General features: G+C 41.7%; 1 protein-coding gene and 1 long non-coding RNA gene across 4 annotated transcripts in view; one reads left to right on the forward strand and one right to left on the reverse strand.

The window, feature by feature from the left end:
* Window positions 1–14,296, forward strand: part of LOC116674578 (uncharacterized) — a 30,586-nt gene extending 16,290 nt beyond the window's left edge. The window contains exon 3 of one of the 3 annotated variants that reach the window (XR_004328130.1): window positions 14,082–14,296. This is a non-coding gene — a long non-coding RNA (uncharacterized LOC116674578). Of the gene's footprint in view, window positions 1–4,484; window positions 4,550–7,558; window positions 7,826–14,081 lie in introns of those variants that run through there. The other 2 variants (XR_004328129.1, XR_004328131.1) reach the window with 2 other exon arrangements.
* Window positions 1–23,180, reverse strand: part of frem2b (FRAS1 related extracellular matrix 2b) — a 63,684-nt gene that overhangs the window by 20,620 nt on the left and 19,884 nt on the right. Inside the window, exons 3-6 of the mRNA XM_032506957.1 lie at window positions 12,631–12,777; window positions 6,129–6,359; window positions 3,750–3,875; window positions 2,848–3,099 (exon numbers count right to left, since the gene is read on the reverse strand). Of these exons, the coding sequence (XP_032362848.1) occupies window positions 2,848–3,099; window positions 3,750–3,875; window positions 6,129–6,359; window positions 12,631–12,777 (756 nt within the window). The remainder of the gene's footprint in view (window positions 1–2,847; window positions 3,100–3,749; window positions 3,876–6,128; window positions 6,360–12,630; window positions 12,778–23,180) is intronic.

Genomic DNA, 23,180 nt, shown 5'->3' on the forward strand with positions numbered 1-23,180 from the left:
TTTTGCTGATATCAGTTGTGTGTTAAGCTATTCGAGCCCACAGTGCGGTGTAGCCACTGAAAGCCCTCCTGGGGAGCCCCAGCATAGACCTTGGGCAGGCGGGCCCAGGTGCTCGGCCAGGCACCGACTCCTTCCTCCCATGTACACTCACTGGACCGCTACTGCTGCAAGAAGGATGACAAAGAAGGATGTGATGCCCCCATTTGCCTCCCTTTCCATATATAGTGGAGTTAGGGAAGGAACCTGGAGTATGTATGTACTTATAGTACATTCAATACCAAGCCAGGATAGCTAATGAATCTCTTGCTGCCATTCTACTCTTCCAGACAGGAGATTGCCCCCCCCCCCCACCCCTTCCTGTTACAATTATTCAGTGGATGCAGGCAACCTAAACACCTCATGCCCCTTTGTGTTTGTGTGTGAGTTCAGCCATTCAAACTGACGTCCTCTTGTCATTATAATAAAGAACCAAGCTGTCGGACAATAGCTCGAGGCATTGTGTGTCTCAACGTCACTGAAAGTCTTGACAGCAGCGAGAATCCCAATTTGACAAAAACAACGCACACTGAATGTTTCCACAAAAGGAGGCTGTAGTCTGGCCCTGGCAGATCATGCTGTACGAGGCAGTGGGCACCCTTGTGAGTTTGGTTCTTTCTGACAGCTGATATGCATAAGAAGATGTTGATTTAGTCACTCAGCCGCCCTGACAAAGCCAGAGGCACAGGTAACAAGATTGCAGATAAAGCAGGAATAACGCCGCGTACAGACAGCTAACGTTGGTTGTCAGTCTAAGTCAAGTTAATCCCATAAGCCTTCTTTTCTCCTCTTTCTGTGTGATAATAATACTGACGAGATCTCATGTCAGGAAGTCTCCTTGGAAATCAACGTTTCTCAGTAGATTTTATAATGAATTGACTTTCCAAGCTCCAAAACTGTGATTACTCAGGCAAGTCATTGTTTGTAACAGTTACTCACTGGCTGACTCTACGGACCAGAGGCAATCATAAAAAAAGAGTTTGCCTTCCAACACTATGGTTGCAGCAATGCATGAACCTGAACATAAAACCGTGCCCCAATAAAGGAGTAGTTTCTCAAACCCTTTTTCAACCCTTTACCTTTGTTTTTCCGAGACTACTTCTAAAGCAATCAGCAAGTTGGTTGATCGTATCTAGTTCTTCCTAATATGTATGTGCTTTATTTGTCAGCCTCCCTGATTCTCAAACAGCCGGGACCCTTATTCTAAAGGTAAATAACAAGCAACCGTATGTGACAGAGTCAGACGGTCATAGTAAAACAGTTCTTCTCCGAACAATGAGCTCTCTGGCAGTTGTAAAGACATGCATGACTTGACATGCATGACACCGTTAGAGTCGGAGCCATCCATAATTGGAAATGTAATAACTGCGGCGGTAGGAGACTAAATGGACCGACTGTTGTACATCCTATTAAAAACCTGTGTCTCAGCGGCTGCCTTGGCAGTGTAGAGTCAATACTGAGGAGCAGTGGAGGTCAGAGGGCCCTGTGTTCACTCTCAGGTTACACCGGGCGAACACTGCTACAGACAGAAAAACATTCCAGCCACGTAAGCTCAGTCCTCCTCAAGCCGGTGAAATTCACTTGAAGTGTGTTTGCTTCGAATCTCACGGGAATGTAAGAGGAGAATTACCTGTTACAGAGGCTAGAAACTGCTGCTGCAGTAGCCCTCGAAGACAAGTCATCCTCAGCACAGGTTTATGGACACATGAGTCAAATCCTTATGGCTATGATATGATCTAAAAACCTATCAGATGTCTGAATACATTTCTTGGGGGGGGAAATGCAGCACTGAATATGTCTGCGTTGCTCAAGCACCGGAGGTTCTCAATAATGAATGTGATTGTTTCAGCGGTTGCCAACAGCAGGACCATCGTCACTGACCACAAACAACCTTTGTCACAGGTTGGACTTAGGTCATTAGCTAACTGGATCATCACTACACTGGGCTCAAACCCGGATATTTGTTTTACACATTTTTTTCCCCTTGCCAGAAGACTCTAATTTTGAGTAATTTAAGCAGTTGGAGAAGCTAACTTACTTCAATTACAGTACATTACTCATTTCCCAATGGTCTGGATTTTCTGACAACTTAAACCAAGCAATTAGATTACTGAATGCTGAATTGAATATTGCATCTTCACCCAAATAGTGTAGCATGAAATGGTTTTGATTCAAGAAAAAAAAGATTGCAATCACGCCATTTTAGTTTTTTTTTTAGCTCTAGTGTGGCCCGGCTGCGATCCCAGACTGCAGTGCTTCCGGAGATCGTCAGAGCGATAGGGAACTGAGGAATGGCCGTCAGGTGTTGGGGAACAAAGAGGCGTCAGGAAGATATGGGAGACTATCAGCCCTCCAGTCTGAGCCTGCAGATACGAGATAAAGGCGTCGCCTCCAGGAAGGAGGCTCGCGCACTCAAAACGCTTGCTCTCCGAGGCATTGTCAGACAAGCACAAACGCACACTGAGGAATGGAAATACAAGGAAACACACACTTCACATGCATACACATATTTGCCATCTGTCTGCCTACCTGCCCAAACTCTTTGAGTTTCTCTAAAAAATATTTGGCACTTTCCAAACTTTTTCAAAACAAATTTTCAACCATTTGAGCTACCAGTCATAACATATACACAGATACGGTAACACCTCAAACTCAATCCGATAAAAGACATTCACGCTGCCTTTTGTTGAGGCTTAAATCAGAATGGAAAAACCTTACGTCTTTAAATGCCACAAAGTGATTCCTGCACAGACTAGTTGACACCATAGTGTAATCCATTTCATACTTATGATCAGTGAAATGTCATCTTACCGTCTTCCATATCGGGAATGATTGTGATTCTAGCTGCAGGGAACTCGGAGCCCAGACGGCCCCCCATGGGCATGCTGAGGGTGACATTGAAGCTTTCCTCGTCTTCATACAGGGAGTCGTCAATGATCACAACCCGGCAGGATTTCTCCACCTCTCCCTTGTCAAAGCGCAGGATGCTGCGGTGGTCCTCAGGCCTGGAGATGTAATCGGAGTAGGACAGCACCGTGGTGGGGACCGTGCCTGTGGCCGAAACTGAGAGGGCAGAAAACGTAATTAGGGAAAGTTAATGATCCAGACTCTGTCATAATACAGTGTGTTTTAATATGAAAAATCAATACATGAATACGGTTTTCTTTTCCCCAAAAAATCATTTTCATGTTGTCTTTTAAACACCTAAACAACCTTCATCTGATCTACTTCACACCTGGCGGGTGAGTTGCTGGGTACCCAATGAACTTGATGTTTAGAATTTAGAGTAGTTTGAACAGTGTTGATATGAATAAACTGTGAATAAAACTAAGCGGCCGCACAAAAATGCAAGGCGGGGCTTTGGGGCATTCAGTCAACGTCTTCCGAAGCACTGCTTTCCCAGATTAATACGCCCATTTGTAAATGAATACCTCAGTTTTTTCACCTGCGTGTTTCGGACCGCTGGATATAGCCTTACTGGCCTTTACAACTGATCTTTTCTTCACTTCCCTCAACGAGCACAAGCAGAAATCCTACAGGTTAGGAACACAGTCGCTCTGCCTGCTCAAATTGGAAGTTTGCCAACTAAATGACTTTATATAACACTAATAACGTTACTGCAGGCAAAATACATATGCTAATTAAAACCATGCTTTTCATGTTACTTTATAAGATCCTTTGTCCACAGCTCCAAGGCATAGTTCTTGTGTTACCTTGCTGAGTGTAGCAGATGACCATGAGCTCCTGACTGGCATCTCCTCTCCTGTGCACCGGGATAAGCAGCTCCCCAATGTCCTCCTCTATGTTATATGCAGCTGAGGGTATGAACACTGTTGACTCTGTACATGAGACAAATAAACCACATTAGATCATTACTTTGACATATGCGTTAATATTATTGGAGTAAATCACCTTTATTTAATCTTATCTGGCTTTTGGTATGAGGAAATCGCTTGTGTATTATCGGTGTTCTGGCATATTGAATGTGATAAATTGAATGTCAAGTGAATTTAACTGAATAATCAGAGTTGAGGAAAAAGCTTTAAAGCATATGTGACAGTATTTGCAATAATATCCTTTAATACACATGCTTGCGGGCGTTGCAGCTTACACACTGGGACCAATGACAAGCTCTCATTACAGCTCATCTGATGGATCTTCCATCACGTTTAATCAAAACCCATCTACTGTTTATTCATCTGCAGCACATATTCCGACCCAGTCGGTTTACGGCGGTACACAGAAAAACACAGAGAGACGTAGATGATGTTATCTGTCATTTAATGCGTTTTAGGAAAAGAGCATGGATTCCTTGTGTACAAATCAGCGTTTCACACACTTTCATATAGGAAGTCTAGTTGCCAGCATGAATTGGCTAGAATAAAAAGGTGTGTTAATTTGGTTTGCAAGCAGAGACATGTTAAACAATTAGTTTTTTCACTCAACAGTTTTACTGGCAGCTCTCCATCTCTTTGTCTCCTTCCTTTTCTGAGCTGCATATGACAACCCGAAAAGTAATGAGCTTTCAACATTTTCAGTCCTGAAATCCACCGAGCTCAGACGGAGGCTTTGTCTGCCTCTCGGTGAGCATCATGGTCACCCACATTCACACAGTGTTGACCTGTCCTTTTCTCTCCCGAGGACCAGGATGATGTGGCCACTCTTCACTTCTTGATTCAAATGCTAAGCTCATTTCAGTCTGAGCCACTTTAGCCTGTCTGGTGTGAAATCATTTATTTTTCACAGTTTCATGGTGGCGGCCCCTAGGCTATTCTATTATTCCGCTCTCAGTGAAAAACAATAAAAAAAAAAAATACATTTTTGTATGAGCCATCAGAGTTTATTTGACCTTGCGAGGCCAAAGTCTTTCAAACTTGTGAAACCGTAAACAGTATAATATATGATAATGGACATATGGCTTCAGGAAGACTGTCTGTTCAACGCATAAGGAAATACAAATTCATATCTCGCAGAACGCTAGCTGCCAGTTTTGTTGATTGCCCTCCAGAGACTGGCGTTTTGGGCAACAATGTTCCAACTAAACTTGATTATAAGCATACATTGTTGACAGCAAATCCTTCCCTTTCACCCAATGAAGCCCTATGGGATGAGGAGGAGCATTATCCATATTTATACTTCTCTATAGTTACTCGGCTCTATCACAGTCAAGCTGTTTCCGCCGCTCATCTGTTCTTGTGGAGCTCATTTCAGATGCAAGGGCGGTCAGCTTGGCCATCTCCATATATCCTTTTCACCTTGTTTATCTACACTTGTGGAAAGAAAAATACTGCCCATAAACATGGCTTGCTTTTTACTCATTATGTAGCTGTTTCCATTATTAAGGTTGGGTTCAGATTGTTGTTAGTTCTCTCGGCATTCAGTCTTCATGTAAATATATTTTGTATTTAAAATATGCCCTCAGAAGCCAGACAGAAGCATTAGGCAGAACATGATTACAGCTGAGATGAGATGATTCACCTTTAGGTACACAGAAAAAGAGTGCACTTTGCAAGAAACACACTTGAAAATCCGTGCCTTCCAGAAGATATTCAGGCCATTACTTAAGATGTAGCCTATTTTAATGACTTTGTATTGGCTTATACTTTCCCTAAAGTGCATTGCCTTCTTTCTCTGTCTTTAGAGATTTGTCATGTTCTAATGTACCGGGAAAGCACACCCATGTGTTATTAGCCAACTAGTTTATCATGGGTGTGCCGGCCATTGAGGCTGCGGCCCCCTATTCAAAATATAACTTTCATCTTTATCCCATTCTACTATGGATTTCTTTCTGGATTTCTTTCTGTATGATTGTTGAACATATGTGCAAAACAATGTCACAATGATTTAAGACACCCAACATCAAACAATAAAGAATATTTCACATAGCTGGAAAATGTTCTGTTGTCAAATTCTATTGTATTTTGACCTGAGTGTGTTGAATTATAGGCAATAAAAAAAACCAAAATGCAAAAAGCAAGGTACTTTGCCAATATTTGTTGTTATTTTAAGAAGGAACTTATTTAATCTCACTAAAACTAAGCACAATCAACATTCTAAGCAAGATAAATGAATGTAAACCTGTCATTACTGACCATCGTCGGGGTCTAGGATCTCCACAGTGGCCAACTGTGGGAACTCCAGGGCTGCCATCACCGGTTCAGAAAGAACAATCTGGAACGTCTCTGACACTTCATACTCGCTATCTGGCAGGATCCGGACCTTCCAGGTGGCCTTGGTCTGGCCCGGGTTGAACTGCACCTGTTTCTGTGATTTCCCCTGGAAATCTTTGTCCTTTTTTGCAGTGCCATCCTTTGTGCCTATACCTTAAAAAGGACATGAAGAAAAAAGTAGTTATTATAAAAATCAGGTAACTTCTGCTAAACCTGTGAAAATACCAAACATCAGGCATATCAGAGAATGTATCACCTTGGTCAGGTTTTAGTACAACCATTAATATACATTTTCAGACTTATTTCATGAAATGGCGTATTTATGTCACCCCAATTTGTATGCCATTATTGGCATGTTATCAGGACGCAAATGCGCTTTTTCTGCATGTTATACTGCGATATATACTCTTATACTCTTATGTTTACGTCTGCTGTATACAGCGTAGACATACACTCAAAATGCGTACAGATAACACGCCACTTGGCTTAAGAAAGTGTATGTTTAACCCTTGAGTTGTCTTCCCATCAAAATTGAAAATGAACACTTTTGTTGACGCTTTATATCAATGTTTTTAACTTTTTCTTACGTTTTTGTTCCTTTTTTCAACACTTTTGATGCTTTTTTTCAATGTTTGTCAGTTCTGTGACGTTTAACACTACATAACACTAACTTATTAACTTTAGTTGTACAGTTATTTTTGGAATTTATGCTCAATGAACCTCATTTATAGGAAACTATACCTAATGTTTGAGTTAGAAAAGCAGAAATTAGGAATTATTTAGACTGAAATTAAAGGAATGTTTGTTGATGGATAATCACAGACTGGAATATGTCAACTTTTACTCAATACTATTTCAAAACCACTTCAATTTGTTTTTCAAATGCTATAAAATTGAATAAGACGCCCCAAAATGAAAATATAGATTTGTACTTGCCAAAGAGCGTTGGAATCAATCATGTTATTTTGGGTAATAACAATTGGTTGGTTAAAAAGATTGACAAAACACTGATATAGAAAAACGGGTCAATTTGACCCATGAGGGTTAAGCAACCTGAGGGTTAGCAAAGTCATGATTTCATGTTGTTAATTTTTCACATATACAAGCACCTTTCTTGAAACTATGTGCACTCTGTGAATCCTGAAGTGTGACTATGAAGGACCTTAGTCAAACAGACATCAATTAAAATTAAAAAGACGCAATTAAACTGTTTTTCATTGCCTCTGGAACAAGGAAAAAGTCACGTCCCAGTTGGTCTAACACAAGGCTGCAGTTTCTCACCCCCAGTGTTCCAAATGGCCAAGGTTGGAATAAAGCCAATTAACCCTTATGTCCGCCTATTTATGTTGCAGCTGTGGATTGGAGGCTGACATGCGTTGCCTGACCTTCGGCATGCGAGCTGTTTGATGGGGCTACAGTCTCTATAGCTGTGACAATGGCAGGCTTCCTGTCGAGCAGGAGCACTGGAGCTGCTGAAATGTCACAGAGCCTCTTCATTGTCTTTCCTAACTGGCCACACAACAAGCAGCAGAGGTCTGGCAGTCAACAGAAAGGGCACGGCTGCATACCCCAAGGCAATGCTTTAGGCTTCCATAAACGTAGGACATACTAAATAAATGAAGCACGAGTAGGAGCACCATAACAAGAATTTAAAAAAAAAGACATTTTTGTTTGTTTACAACCTAGGAAGGAAGAAAGAGAAGATGAAAAACTGAAGTATCGTCAGATCATAAAATCTTCAAAAGACCACAGACTGAGAAATGCAGGAGTTTGGGCTTTTAGGAAAATTACCATTCTTCTCTTTGAATATAAAAATGGTGGGCTTTGATATGCAAGTACAGACAGAAGGAGAAGGCCCCTGCACATATGTGCTGAGATAAAATGGTCGAGCTCAATGGAGCTTGAAAAATCAGCAGTCTTCAAAGACTAGCTAGGAGAGGAAAGGTATGATTTGCTCTTAACTCTCGTGCACAATGCCTGGATTGGATGGCCCAGATCACTCACTCACTCGGAGGCTTTGCGGCAGGTGGGCTCGCTGTAGCCTCCGAACTGGTGACCCCTGCACTGTGCTCATTGACCAGTGAACCACCAGTGGGCTCCTCTGATCAGTGTTCACTCAGGCAGGGCTGGGCAGGAGGAGATATCTCCAATCTTCATGAGAAGGTACTGGCCTAGGATCAGTCACTATTGCACCCCACTGCTGAGGCAGATGGGTGTCAGACTTGTCAGGTGGCCCGTTTATGCTGCTTCAATAAAATAGTGTGCTGCTTTTCCGCTCCCGTCTTTAAAGCAGCAGAAAAAACCCAGGGAAAGTCCAAATGATTACTGTGAGAAAGTAATGAACGCTGTTGTTTTGTTTTACCGTCGGTGAGATGCATATATCTGCTGGCAGTCTGGCACACGTGGGTGCTCAGTATTTTTCATGGGTGCTTAGTATTTTCCGTGAGTGCTCCGGGGCTCGAGCACCCGCTGAGCACCCACGTGTGCCAGACTGCCAGTGGACTACATTCATTTAAGATTAAACCTGGTGCTAAGTGGTGCGTCTGTCACAGTGTGATTGATTATGTCGCTGTCAGTCCCCTGCTCCATTGATTCTTAATTTCCTACGAAGCTGATCGCGGTTACGTGTCAGGTGAACTTTTCATCTCCAATCCTATCTGTATTTGTGAGAAGTGGCGCTGTCCTGAGTCCTGAGTCAAGCCTACTTTACAGCTTTATTATCAAGTTAATAGGTATGTGTGTTCTTGTCAGACGCTGTCCATTTCCTATTGTTCCGAAATGCAAATGCAAATGACTACTTTTTTTATAAAGGGTATGGGCCCGTGAGCCCCCACGGAGGAAAACCTAAACCGGCGCCCATGGTAAGACAGGATATTTGTTTTTAGTTGTGTACCTACAGGGGGAATACTGCAGAGATGTTTTGAAGCATGTGTGAGAAAAAAAAAAATCTGTCTGATTCAGTCCTTTGTAGGTAACATGTTTCTCACTGAAACCAAAATGAATTATTAAAGATTCAAACATACTCATACGCATGTTACGTCCCAAACAAGGGACGTAACATGTGTACAACAAAGGTGCAATACAATTTGCAGGTGAAATACAAGAACATTAATTAAAACACCAAAAACTTTTTCGGTTCATTCTTTAAATTAGGTCTGTAAAAGTCTTTCTTGGCAAGAAATTGGAAAAACTATGTTTCCAAAAGCCATTTCATAAGATTGACAGAAGGGGAAAAAAAGAGAGTGGTCGAAGAATCAACGTCTGAACATGTACTCACTTAGTGTAATGAGAAATGGACAACCTATAAGCTTTCACCAATTGTGCATTTAGAAAGAGAAAGTTTATTGCTATTGGTATCCTTTGAGGGCGCTGTAAAACCAATTTAAATTGCAGCTTCTTTTGTGTGCTTTCCATCACCGGCACGGAGAGGTACACCCCCCTCCCTCATCCATTATCATTCTCCTTCATGCTGCCTCAATCATAAGAAAACGGCCCTCTGAACAGCTATGGTTTGGGCTTAAAAGCACACAACACAAATGTTGGACGTTATGAAAATGCAAGGCATATTTTCTCTGGGCACTCAACACAAAGTGCATCCAAGGTTCAATGTACCGCTACTTTAATTTATAATGCGGCCATTAATAAAACAGTAGCGACGCTCCAGCAAATCAAAACAAAGGACAATTATGTGATTGCTTCTTCATCAAGCTCCTTATGCAAGATATACTATTTAGCTGGTTAATATTAATTTGCAGAAAGATCACTGTGGGGTTATTTTTCCAGTTTCTTCTGTTCTTATGCAAACATAAACAACACATTAAGGGTGTTTTTGTTATTGCAGTTACTTACTTCTCACTGTGGATTATTATCGACTCTATCTTCCGGCGTATCTGTAGAGTATGTGATGATCTGCCCTGAGATGTTTATTTTTAATTTGAGTGGCAGAGATTGCGCATATACCTATACTGTGCAGTGTGAGGCACTATAAAGGTCAGACACATTTGCATATCACGTTAGTTAGTCTGGCGCCCTGGGGCATACAAATATAAAGTCGACGGTAGAGCCAACGTTTCCGTGAGTTTTGGCCTTTAACATCAGCTCATTACAATCACACCTCATATTTATGGACAGAATAAATGGCGGCACTAAAAAAGGCCAATGGTGCCACTCATAAATGCTTACAGCGGCTTGTATTTTTAAACAGTCTTAACAGATATTGTCTGTTTAGTTCCGGCCAGTAAAAGTCCAAGAACTAACATTTGGAATGGTGGGTTTAATGGCCGCCAACTTTGGGTGACCTCTCTTCTGTGCGCATGCGGTCCTTGGGGGATTGTTCTGTGCTATTGTGTGATTGGAACGTAAATATTGACCAGAGGAGACAGGCAAAAGGTCTAGACTTGTGTAGTCCGGCCCTCCTCCATATGGCGCCGAAGGAGGGTCTGGCTACTCCACATAGTGTTCGGGGGTTGGGAGGAAAACGCGCTATGGTTTATTGGCATTTCTCTAAACCAATCAGAATCATCATGGGGGGTGCTAAACTCCACACAGAGCCGGTGCAAAATACTCATGTCAGAGGAAACTCAGACTGGACCGATATTTATTTTCATTTATTTAATTTGTACTCTTTATTGATCCCCTATGGGTAAATTACAATTTACACTCTGTTGTTATTACACACTACACACAAGCCTGAATTACACACACATGCTCAGGTCTTTTACATGCACTAATGGAGAGATGTCAGAGGTGTAGGGGGGGGGCTGCGACTGCTGAACAGGCGCTTTGAGCGGTTTGGGGGGGGGGGGGGGGGGGGTCGGTCCCTTGCTCAAGAGCACCTTGACAGTGCCCAGGAGGTGAACTGGCACCTCTCCAGCTGCCAGTCCACACTCCACGCTTTGGTCCGTACGGGGACTCAAACCGGCGACCCTTCGGTTCCCAGTTAACCATAGTCCTAAAGAAATTCCAGAAGCAGAAGGGAACGGAAAATACACGGGAAAAATCTGGCGAAATTTCCTGTGGCACCGGAGCAATCCCAGAAGTGGAACGTCAAGGATATAGACCACGACCTGTGTGACCCTATAGGGTGTCTAGGCCAGCCTTAGGCCTCCTGTGCACTGCCTGCGTGGCGTGCACGTGTTGTTTTCTGTTGCGTGTCAGTTGCGTGGCGGCTGCATGGTGTTTTCTTTGTCTTTGCATACCAGAAACATGTCCGACGCGGCGCTGCTGCTAGCCTTGTCTGTACCCATGTGTGTTTCCCATTGATAAAAGGACATACGGGGAGAGAGCTGTGGACGTTTACTGCACTCAAGCAGTAGTATACTTCATGATAAACATAAATATATATACTGATTTGATAACAGCAAAGACAACCTCTGCAGTATTGACGGACAAATATTTAGTTCTGTGTTGACAGGTGCAATATTTGAAAATTGATTTATATCTGCATTTATGTCAAAACCTAGATTCTTTCAAACATGAAAATGTCATTCTGTCAAATGTATTTGTGTCAGAATGACTTAACATCTTTTCGTATTCTATTTTGCCTGTAAACGCTTCAAACACGCTTGAGACATGTGTGTTACGCAGGCGGTGTGCAAGCTATAACCTGTTAACATGGGAGCCGAAATAAAAACGGACACGCCACACAGGCAGGGTGCAGGAGCCCTGAGACCTGTTCTAAAATATATCAAAGGGTGCAAGGCTGTGCACTGTGTGGGCTGTGGGAGCTTGTCTAAAAGTCAACTGATAGTAGGTGTTCAAACAATAAAAAAGACAAAACACAAACAGCTTGAAGGGAATCAATATCTTCTGACAGGGAGCGTCTGTTTTTCATTTTGAGTTTGAGTGTTAGCTATCAGGCTACCTGTCAGCAGGTTCACTCAAAGTTAGTGTAAATTAGTGAGCAAAGCAAAGCAATAAGTGAGAATATGGCGTGGAGGAACATGTCCAGTATGTCACTACAACACAAAAATGTATGCATATAGTCTTGAGATCTGCTTAAAGAAAGAAATCTGGTCCCAGTATCCATGTAATATGTTCTATATTTTAAATTAAATTCATTTGTTTTATCATTATTATATTTTTTGTTGGTGTAGAGATCCAGATCAAGATATAGATCCACATTTCAGTTAACATAAAAGAGAAATGAATGAATGAAAAGTCTGCCCGCTCTGAGTGCTGTCTATACTTTAGCAATGATCGGGGCCACACATAAGTCTGGACATTTTCTGCACATTTTCTGTGAATGCTATCCAGAATGTTAACACATCTTCAGCTCAATTAATTCTGCTGATTTTCATTCTGGATCACCGCTGAAAACGGTCAAAAACTCTGCAGATTGGGTCTGGTAATAAGATTACATGTCACCCTCGATGGAATTATTACTACAAGTGAGTTGATTAAATGAAAGGCGGTGGCTGCTTACTAATGAAGGAGGTCTCCCCCAGGTAGCCTCGCCGTTTAAGCACCACCTCCAGGAACTTGACCTCCTCGTTCACCACGTAGTGTTGCTTCTCCAAGGAGATCCAAGCCCAGTTCAGACGGAACTGCTGGTTCTTCAGTTTGTTGCCTCCTGCAAACAAATACAGTTGATAAAGTTAAAGAAACTGGAAATGGCTCCTTAGAAAATTAGCAAGGAAAATTCAAACAGCCTCTCTGAAAATCAATAATCCAAAACATGCATTGAAAATGACAATGGTTACTTGTTTCTGGGGTGGCACAGGAATTTTCAACACCCTTTGGAATAATTTCTCGTTAACCTTAAGGACTTTATGACTCAGAGCCAGCACTCAGTGGGAGGTATGAGGGGTGTGCAGCCCTTATGGAAACTGTATAGAGTTTGTACAGTCTAATTACGTCGTTCCTAATTAAGATAAAAGGTGTCTGTTTTCTGTCCGAACTGGGTTATTTTATCCTCGCCCTTTTGAAGTTGGATTGAAAGGCCGAGGCTACAGTGCTTGGAGGGCATCGCTGCTACCGTTTGACCATAAAGACTCAAAGCAGAGCCACGTAACACGGCCATCAAACACATATGTTGCAAAGATGTACTCACGCTGACTCCTACAGAAACCCCAGCACACTTTAATTTACATTTCTAAAGCGCTGAGTAGCAGTCCAAATAATTATCCACCAATTCCCCAAAATCTGCATGCATCCACCGGACTGCACAGTGAGAGCTGCTGCCTGCTGCTACAGATGACTGAGCCACTAAGCATCTGGCAGTTCTGAAAGTGGCGGAATAAAAGTGAGACTGCCGGGAGGGTGCGGGCCCATTGTTCAGAGGTTTCAGAGTGTTGCCGTTGTTTGTGTTAAGTGCGACTGAGGGTCTCTATCCCGTCCCACCCCTGTGGTTATGCTCAGTAAATCTGTTAGGTCCAGCTGACCGCTCCGCTGTGTCCATTTCCTTCCTCGATGGGCACAGCGCGACCCACACACATTCAACCTGGGTGTTTTATTATGTGTGAGGGTGCATGCATTTACGTGTGTGTGTGTGTGTGCACATGTGAAATGTCCTTTGGACTCTTTCTTTTGGTCTAATAGTGAACATATTTCCTCGCAGAGTAAAATTGTGACTCAATATCCCAACATCAATGCCTTTTGACAATACTGAGCCATAACTGGGACAAAGTGAGCGGGACACACAAGAAAAACAGGGCGCAAAAATTGTCCCCCCCCCCCACCATCCCACCCCTCCCCCAGCTCATTCAAAACCAACAACTCATTTAAATCAATGAGTTGGATAAAGTTGGTTAATCCATAATGAACACATAGGGGGTACTTTGATGTCTTCTACCAGATAGAGGACATAAAGTTGTGAAGACTATGGATGTAGTGCGATGCTTTGGAAATATGCTTTTCCCTAAATCATCTTTGTAGCTCTGGTTTGCCGCAACAATGGTCTTTGTCAAAAATGCTGGAAAGAAGAAGAAAACAGAAGAGCAACGCCGCTGTTCCTTGAACTCGCAGATTCAGGTCAGAGTGAACTTCAGACAGACTCGGTGATGTCGACACTGAGCTGTAATTGGGACAAAATGCGGCAGAAACTGTGGAGCTTGAGCATGAGATGAGACGTGAACCTGTTCGATTGTCTCTCTCCTGCAAAATGAACTCAATGTTTAAATCTTTTAGATGTGTCCATTTTATGAAATTCTCTGTAACGCAGAATTTTGGAAAATAAATTGAATTGAAAATGGGCTTCTTTTTTTTTTACTTTAGAGACACCACTTAAAACAAAGTACATCAAAGTTGGTCCCTGGTTTAGTCTTTGATTTATGACTCAAAGCATTGTTTCCGTCACAATTCCTACTATGAGAAGAATTTGTCGCAGTATATCTATGGAAGTCAATGTGGTCCTGTGATAACTTTTTTCCCCAAATGTCTGTAGTCGGTGTTTGTCTGCTCAGCCATCGGCCCCTGTTTATGTGCACAACCCGATCCTCTGTTAATTCCAAATAAATTGCTGTTTTGTGTTACGCTATAATTTGCATCATAAACAGCATGAAAACCATCAGAGGAGACATGCACTGACTACAATTACAGCAGGAAGAGTTGTTTGGTAAGTCAATATGGCATTAATAATATGTGTAATAAGATGACACAATTCAATCTGAAACCTAAAAAGCTGTGTGCAAAGAAAACACATTTTTATAAGGTGAATAATTTCTGGCAGATCGCTGTGTGCTTAAAGCAACTCATGTTGCCAATGCAAAGGTTGACTGGTAAAAGGAGAACACGTGTGCTTTGTATGAAAAAGTCTCAAGTGATACATTTTATGACTCGTACATTCTTGAGGTCTACCACAGTGGAAGAGTTTTTTGCTTCCTGTGTGTTCCACATCATTCTGCTGGAGACAGGTGACCTGTGCATGACAGGACCTCCCTACTCCATTTTGGACTAAAGCCAGCCGCATGGCACGCATACCACCGGTAAACACTGTTTGTGTGATCTCTGAGTCGTGAAGGAAACCGTTCTCCGGCTGAGGTAATGGAAACAGAGAAGGTCTTGGCTATTTATCTAACTTCACACGCCGGCTTAGGCTTTGTAATAACTATAACACAGCGGCAACACTTGATCTCAAGCATACTTGATCAAAATCGAGAATATAAATATGTATCATCATCTCTCTGCAATCGAACACTCAGGCAGGGACATTTTAGAACTGTTTATCGCTGGGATTTATCCCAGATACCTCATGCATTTCAATAAAAGCATGAAATGATTCCATTTTGCATAATTAGCAGCCTACACGTCAAGCTAAGCCTCAAAGAGGCAGCTCTCCCTTTCAAGATGAATCCTGTAAAACATCTGTTTGCCTTTAACAATATTCACAAACAGGAACAGGCTCTATTAATTATTTATTTTTTTCATATCTAAGATCTGAGAAGGATACATCCAGCAGCGTTTTCAAATCCCCCCCCCCAAAAAAAGTCATTTATGTTCACAGTTTATACTACACGCAATCCCACCGTGACATAAGTAAATATTGAGTTTAAGAGGCCTTAAAGTCTGCGCAAAGCTGCAGTGTGGCCTTCAGGGACCCGGGGAGTGGAGGTGCTGGTTTCCAGAAGACCACTTCACTCCTCCAGATTTCTTTCTAATTAAGATAAGCAGGGGTTGGAATAAGTCCACTTCAAAGAGGCCCCAAGGAAAACAGCGGAGTTAATCTTTAACCAGCACTCACAGCTCCGAGACAGAATTTAGTGAACAATATCGGTTTCTCTAATGTTCACTCTCTGCACTGCTGTGCAGTTCAGTGCAGAAACATGCATCATTTGCACTGACTACATTACATAAGCTAAGGTACTTGAACTTTATATTAGACTGTGTTTCTACTTAATATCCATATTCACATTACATTCATATGGTAATAGCAGGAATCCTACAAATCCCATGGGAAAAATAATCGATTCTTAGATTCATCACAATTTGCTCTAGAATGATTCAATGCTCAATTCTGATTAAGTTAAGTTAATGTGTTTGAGTGTTAAAGTTAATGTGGATCGATTTTTTTTTTTGACTTTTTGTTGACTTTTATTTAAAAGTTACTGTCTCCAGACATCAACTCAGAAAACCGAGTGGCTGAAAGAGGACGGGATAATGGACAATAACTTAGAGATTAGGCAAGAGTGCAGGAAAAAAAATACACAAAATTGGCCAGAAGTTCAAAAAAATAAGTTTTGTATACATTATACACATGGTCTAAAAGGACATACATACAAGAATTAGACAAGACACACAAAGGCTGTTCATCTATTTTATCACATTACATCAGACCACTTCATGTTTTTATATTCTAAGAAGCCATTTCTCCACCTTTAGCCATGACTGAGCCTCTGACATGGAAGATCACTGGGAGAGAAGGTGACTTTCACAAGCATGTGTAAGGCTTCACAATAAAAACCTCAGTAGACGAAACCTTTCATTACAACTTATGTGTGACAAATATATGTCAATCTAACAAACTCAAATTTATATATATTTTCAAATCACGCATGGAAATGCACATAAAACCATCGGTTTAGGATCTAATTGTTGGCCTCTGAATCGGAATCGACTTGTGAGGTGCCCAGAGATTCCCACTCCTACTAGTCATCTTAAAATATTGGACTGCGTGCCTGCACTGTCTTGTTGACACTCGTAGTGTATGTCTCTCTAAATAATAGTGTCTGCATTAGTGTCAGCCTGTACTATTTAAACTATAAAACCCTAACCAGCCTTGTACACAAACCTTCACCCAAAAGAAACCTTGTACAGTTCAGGTAGCTGCATTTTTAAACAAAATCCACTCACAAAGTAGATGTGTGATGAGAAATCCTTTTAAGGTAGGCCAAAGAGTGTAGGAGAGACTGGACTGTGCCAACTTTATGCACTCTGTCTCGTTGGTTTCTAGTACGGCTGCACAATGTGAGGAAAATATGCAATATCAGTGTCAAATATCACAATAACAATATTACTTGCGATCAATGAACCGATATTAAAATGTACTCAGTTCTGCCTTGCTGCTGCCTTCAGTATACTGCTAAAATACAACATTGCTTGTTGATTAAAAAAAAAAAAAAGAACTGGAAAATGTTTTTTATTGAACAAATTGTGGAGAGAAAGGAACACGAAAAGTACCATTTTAACTTAAAAAATTTCTGAGTGACTTTTACAATGTGTTTACTGCGCTAGTTAATAACACAAAGCCGGTTATTAAAAAAAAAGACAAAAAGATTACTATACACCATTAAATTCTAGTAAAGTTTTTAGTACTTGTAGTGTAAGGGTCATTAAATAATAGGATCAAAAAAGTCTCAACCTCTTTTTTAACCACTTAACCATAACTAACCTTGGCTCGTGAACCTTTTTACAAAAGACCTTGTGCAGTTCGTGTTGTTTCACTTCTTCACACAAGTTGTGTCCACTCACACAGTGAGTGATGTGTGTAGATGTGTGATGAGGGACAGAAGCCTTTTGAGAGAGGCCAAAGAATGCGAGAGGCTGGCCTGTGCCAACTTAGTGCCCCTGGCTCCTCCCAGCATACATGTTGCAGACAGCCCTTAATTGGTCACCGTGAAGCATCGTGGGGCCGCGATGCCCCATGGACCCTCGCCTGTTCATTCAACCAGGCAGACAGACAGGCGGCCCTTTGCCCACAGAGCCAGCCCCGCACTGATTAGGCAGGATAAACTGGGATGAGCACACAATACATCTAAAAATACTTAATGATCATATACTGCAAATGGACTTTGTGTGCTAAAAGTTTCCATGATGTGCAGTAACTGTGTTCCACTGCAGCATTAAAGACGTCAAGCAACATACAATAGAGATGCAGATTGGGGACCAGCAAAGTGTTCACAGGCACCAGATTTGAGTTTGGTTTTAGGCGTAGGATTTACAAGGAATTCTCTTCCATTCAAACGGACCACACTGGAAGACAATCCACGTTTGTATTTCATAATGAAGACATAAAATCTGAATACTGACGTATAATCCTATTCTCTCATTAGCACAGCTCTAAACAGACTGCAGATGGAAGAGACTGCAGTCTAGCTGTTATAGGACCAATAGTTTACTTTAAAAGCCTGGAAATCTAGACGCACCCTAGCGGCAGTAAATGTAATTTGCAGCTAGAGTCAGTCTAGTAACTCTCTGTGGGCTTGCGAGCTGGAAAAAACAAATTCTGGTCAGGCCAATCACATCGTGTATGGAGTCAGTGGGCGGGCTTAACGGACCTCTTGATGTGGGTATGGCTTCTCGGGGCTAGTACTTTGTGTGTGATGGCAGTTTGAGCTCAGCAAGTCAAGCTCAAGCTTCCAATAAACTTTAAATGTTGTTTTTAATTTATATTAATGCCAAAATAAGATGGTTTTAAAGTGAAGGAAACTCAGTAAATTATTTAAATAGACTAAATACTAAATTAAACAGTAAACCCTGCATCATGGGTAAATGAGCAGTTTCCCATACTTGGCTTGTTTACATGCATACAAATAATGTGGATAACAAAAATCTGTATAAGTAATATAGTTTTGACAAGGTACTGTATTTGCGTCGGGTCCTGATCACCCTCTTGGGGTTCCAGTCGCTGTAACAACCGCCTCACTCTACATTACTTAAAGCGCCCATATTCTGCTCATTTTCAGGCTCAGAATTGTATTTTGAGGTTGTATCAGAATAGGTTTACATGGTTTAATTTTCAAAAAACACCATATTTTTGTTGTGCCGCACATTGCTGCAGATCCTGTTTTCACCCTGTGCGTTCAGGTCTCTGTTTTCGCTACAGAGTGAGACATCTCACTTCTATTTGTCGCAATATCATTCCATCTAAGTCCTTAATATTTTAGTGTTTCATGAACATGGCCGTGTCTAGGGGCCGTTAGTGGGTCTTTAGAATTTGAATGTGGTGCATTTTAAATGATTCTGTAGTGGTAGATTTGCTCCACGCTACTTTCAGGACAAGAAATAAGAGACAAAATTGTCAGCTGACTTTAGTTAGAGAATAACAGATACTGTTCTAAAGATCTGGGATGAAGCTTCAAAGCAAATAGCATATCATCCCATCTTATATTGACTCTATTAAATGAGTTGACTCTGGGTTCTATTAACGTACCAGACCATACCAGCATACTGTTCACCTCTCCTATTAAGGGAAAAGGGATATGATAATCCTGTTGAAAGAAAGAAAGCCGATGGCAGAGCAGAGAGAGAGAGAGAAAGAGAGAGAGAGAGAGAGCGTGATATGGTCTAATCACCCTAAGCCTTGTATCAGCAGTAACGAGTTGGCCATGGCTTGAGAGATTTTGAATTGTTATGACTTCACAGAACCTAAACCCTTTTTCTACAAGAACATCCTTTCAGGGAAGTGGTCTGCCATAAATCTGGCCTTCTGCAAAGGGTCCATACAGGCTGCTGTCGCCTGTGTGTCCACTCTAACACATTGGTCACTCTGAGGCGACATTTGAGGGGCCTGAAAGAAAGTCCAAAGGCACTTCTGAACAAAAGTGCTGGGTCAGAGAGCCATGCAAGGCTTAAAGCAGGCAAGGCTTTGCTCTCAGCAGGGAAGGTTCCTTAGAGATTAACATATGAACCACAACTATAGGGGTGATTAAATTCTCAGTGCTCATTCGAAAATTGAAATACAATGGATGGAATGTACCTTTTTTTCTTAAAACTTCAACGACTATATAATGAAAAGCATTTGCTATAGCTGTTGAGAAGGTGTTTAGTAATGCCATAACAAAGAGGTGTTAATGTTTTACACCATTGCTCAGAAATATGACTTCCTGTTCATTTCTATGGGAACCTAGTTATCTTATGTTGGCAGGGATGAAATTACATGTACAGTTCAATTTTCAAAGCTTTTAGCATCACAGTTTTACCACTCTACGGCTGTAGAAATGTGTCATTATATGTTGATGTGTTAATCATCATATTCAGCCTCTTGTTCAGCCTTAGGCAGGCAACACCTGACGTTAGGTTAGTCTGCGCAGATTTGGTCACCGGCGATTACCGCCCGTTGCATGCTGTCCGACTTGATCCTGACTTGCTGACGTCATGCACACGTAGGCAACGATAACCTCACAAGATCAAGGCGGCCGCAGTTCTGAGACGCAGGCAGCGCAGTTGCTTTTCACTGACTGCAAGACCTAACCAACCTGCCTCTCAGCTGGTTGGTTCAGAATCGACTCAACATGATGACATTTCATATAAACTTTTTATTGATTTGGGATTGGAGGGATTTTAATTACCATTTGTCTGATGTAAAGGCTCATTCTGTACACACCACATGTTGTGAATGATAGTGACGTTTAGAAGTCAGAGAGACTAAATCTGTTCATGATTCGGATCATCTATAGTCTGTTGTTAATTAAAATCAGCGACAAATCGCATGTAGAGCATTTTGACGGCTATGTGTTAATTAAAACAACTGGAGACTTGTACAAGCTGATATATGTGTCTGATAACATTTTTTGAAATTGTAATCAGACCACTGCTTCTGTCACTTCCTGTTCATCCTGCTGGAAACGGCTGGAAACTGTGCGACTTTACCGCAGCTTTTAGTCACTGCCCCCGGCTGCTGCTGCCTGCTCTCGTCCACTTTACAGGCGAGGCGCAGTTCATCTCAAACGAGCCTACTATAATTGCCAAACTATTACTTTAACTGCTCAGAGTCAGTATATAACAGTGATGGCTGGATGGGCACACAGGCTAAATAGTGAGAGAAAAAGAGCAGATTTTTTAAAATGCTGCACCATTAACCAACATTCACTGAAAGTCATTTAAAGCAAAGCATTTCACTTTTTAGTTTATGAACTAAAGGGACAATAAAGAAATTTTTAAATATATATCTCTCTGAATGAGGGGTACTGTGTGAAAAAGCCTGCAGCTCTTTCTACTGTTCTATGTATCCCTGGGGCTCAGCCGGCAGCAGCTGCCAAATCTGCCCAGCTACTTCAGGTAGGTGGTAGTGAAAAGACTTAAAGGTCCCATGACATGGTGTTTTTTGGATGCTTTTATATAGGCCTTAGTGGTCCCCTAATATTGTATCTGAAGACCTCATAAGAGCCAAGATTCCATTCCGGTCCATCTCAGCTTTCATTTTCTCAAAGGCAGAGCAGGATACCCAGGGCTCGGTTTACACCTATCAACATTTCTAGCCACTAAGGGACCATAAGCAGGCTGGGGGAATGCATATTAATGTTATAAAACCTCATAATGGGAAATTTTCATGCCATGGGACCTTTAAGGCTTTAGTGTGTAACTTTTTCATATTAACCCATTTGTGCCAGATGCTTCAGCTCAGCATTTAGTATTCGTCAGTCTTTTCATGACGCGTGCAGCAGAGAACGCACTGTCATTGGTTCAAACACACATGAGGCGGGTCTTGTTGGCTATTTAAAGCCATGTGACCATCAAAATGTACTGTAGTTTGCTGAAAATCATGTAAATCAACCAGACATACATGTGCGTTTGTTCAGGAATTTTTGAGAGACGAGCGAGAAAATGGCTACGACAGAGGAGGATTTAGACAGCGAGGGCAGATTTAGACACTGAGGTGGAAGATAGTGAGGAGTTTGGGAGGGAGGATGTGGTAGATGATGATGAAGAAGTGCTGGATGATCCTTTGCACCACGCAGCAGCCGGCAGGAAGTTCAGAGTTGAGCAACGCAGTAACCGGCGGTAGATGTAATGTGTCGGCGCGAAGCATCCGGCACAAATGGGTTAATGAACGTCCTTTACATTCAAGCCGTTGCCAAATGACCCCACTACGCTCTCTGTTTTTGCCCAGCATGGCTGTATTTAGAACATGGTGTTGTCTGGCGACATTCACGCTCAGAAACTCGAGGGAAGATAATGACATTTTCTGAATAGTCCATCATGTTTTTTGAATCCTCCGTGTCCTCCTTGGCTACTAGCAGCTGCGTGGCAGAGGGGTCACAGTGTTGTTTTTGTCTTAGAATTTCTGATTGGGAGGACAGAAACTACGCACTATAGCTTTAACTAGGAAGGATTTGGTTTGTTTCATTTATTCTCTGTTGAATGAAGAGTGTTTTACGAGTTAACAAGGTAACTGTAATTAATCTCGTCTTGGCTCGGTGACAAACTTAAATGCACAAGGTGTGCAGTTGTATTTTTCTGTTTAGGTGTAAGAATATATATATTTTTTTAAACATTATGAGTTTAGGCCGCTTGTGCACTTTTAAATCCTGGTATCCTGGAGCTGTCACGGCTCTTTGAGCAAGAGAACTCACATTCTCAATTACTATAGCACACACTGGGAAATATACTGTATATCTTCAATAGACTACATTAACCATCAGTACTGATTGGACATCCACATTATCCACATTCATTTTCCTTGTCCTGCACAGTGTGGTGGACAAAAAAAGACATTTTAAGTAACCTAGTAAGTAACATTTATCCTGTTCCCACACTTTCTGTTTTTGAATCCAAATTGCAGCATAAGGTTGTTGTGGAAACTGCTCCGTGACTTTCTTCCTGTCACAAAAGGAGCCCCCTCGCCTGTGTGGTAGGCATTGTGGAATTCCCAGAGCTCTTATTTCAAATGGGGCTCCTTTTATGTGTGGCCCAGGAGAGAATGGTGTCAGAGGAAGTACTGTACAGTGTGATCGCAGGGAAAGGTCACTCCTGTCCTGGGACTCTGCTTCACGCTCTAGTGTCCACACACACTGCCACAAATGACGTCATTTGTCATCTGCTACAGAACTTAACACAAACCCACACATTGGCTAGTATTCTTTTAACGTAATTGATGGACATTTAAAATATTTGCTATAAAAAATATATATATATATATATATATATATATTGCGTGCATCAATGTGAGTAGATTTAAGAAAGAAATTAACTCATAAATTAACAACTCAATACAGTACCCTTTGGATACTTGCTGAGGTAACTATTTCTCTGTGTGTAGAAATGACTACATACAAGCATCCTGGATTTTTAATCATAATCCTATTAGCCTCGCCCGGA

Source organism: Etheostoma spectabile, chromosome 3 (genome assembly GCF_008692095.1).
Source record: "Etheostoma spectabile isolate EspeVRDwgs_2016 chromosome 3, UIUC_Espe_1.0, whole genome shotgun sequence".
NCBI classification, from domain to species: Eukaryota; Metazoa; Chordata; class Actinopteri; order Perciformes; family Percidae; genus Etheostoma; species Etheostoma spectabile.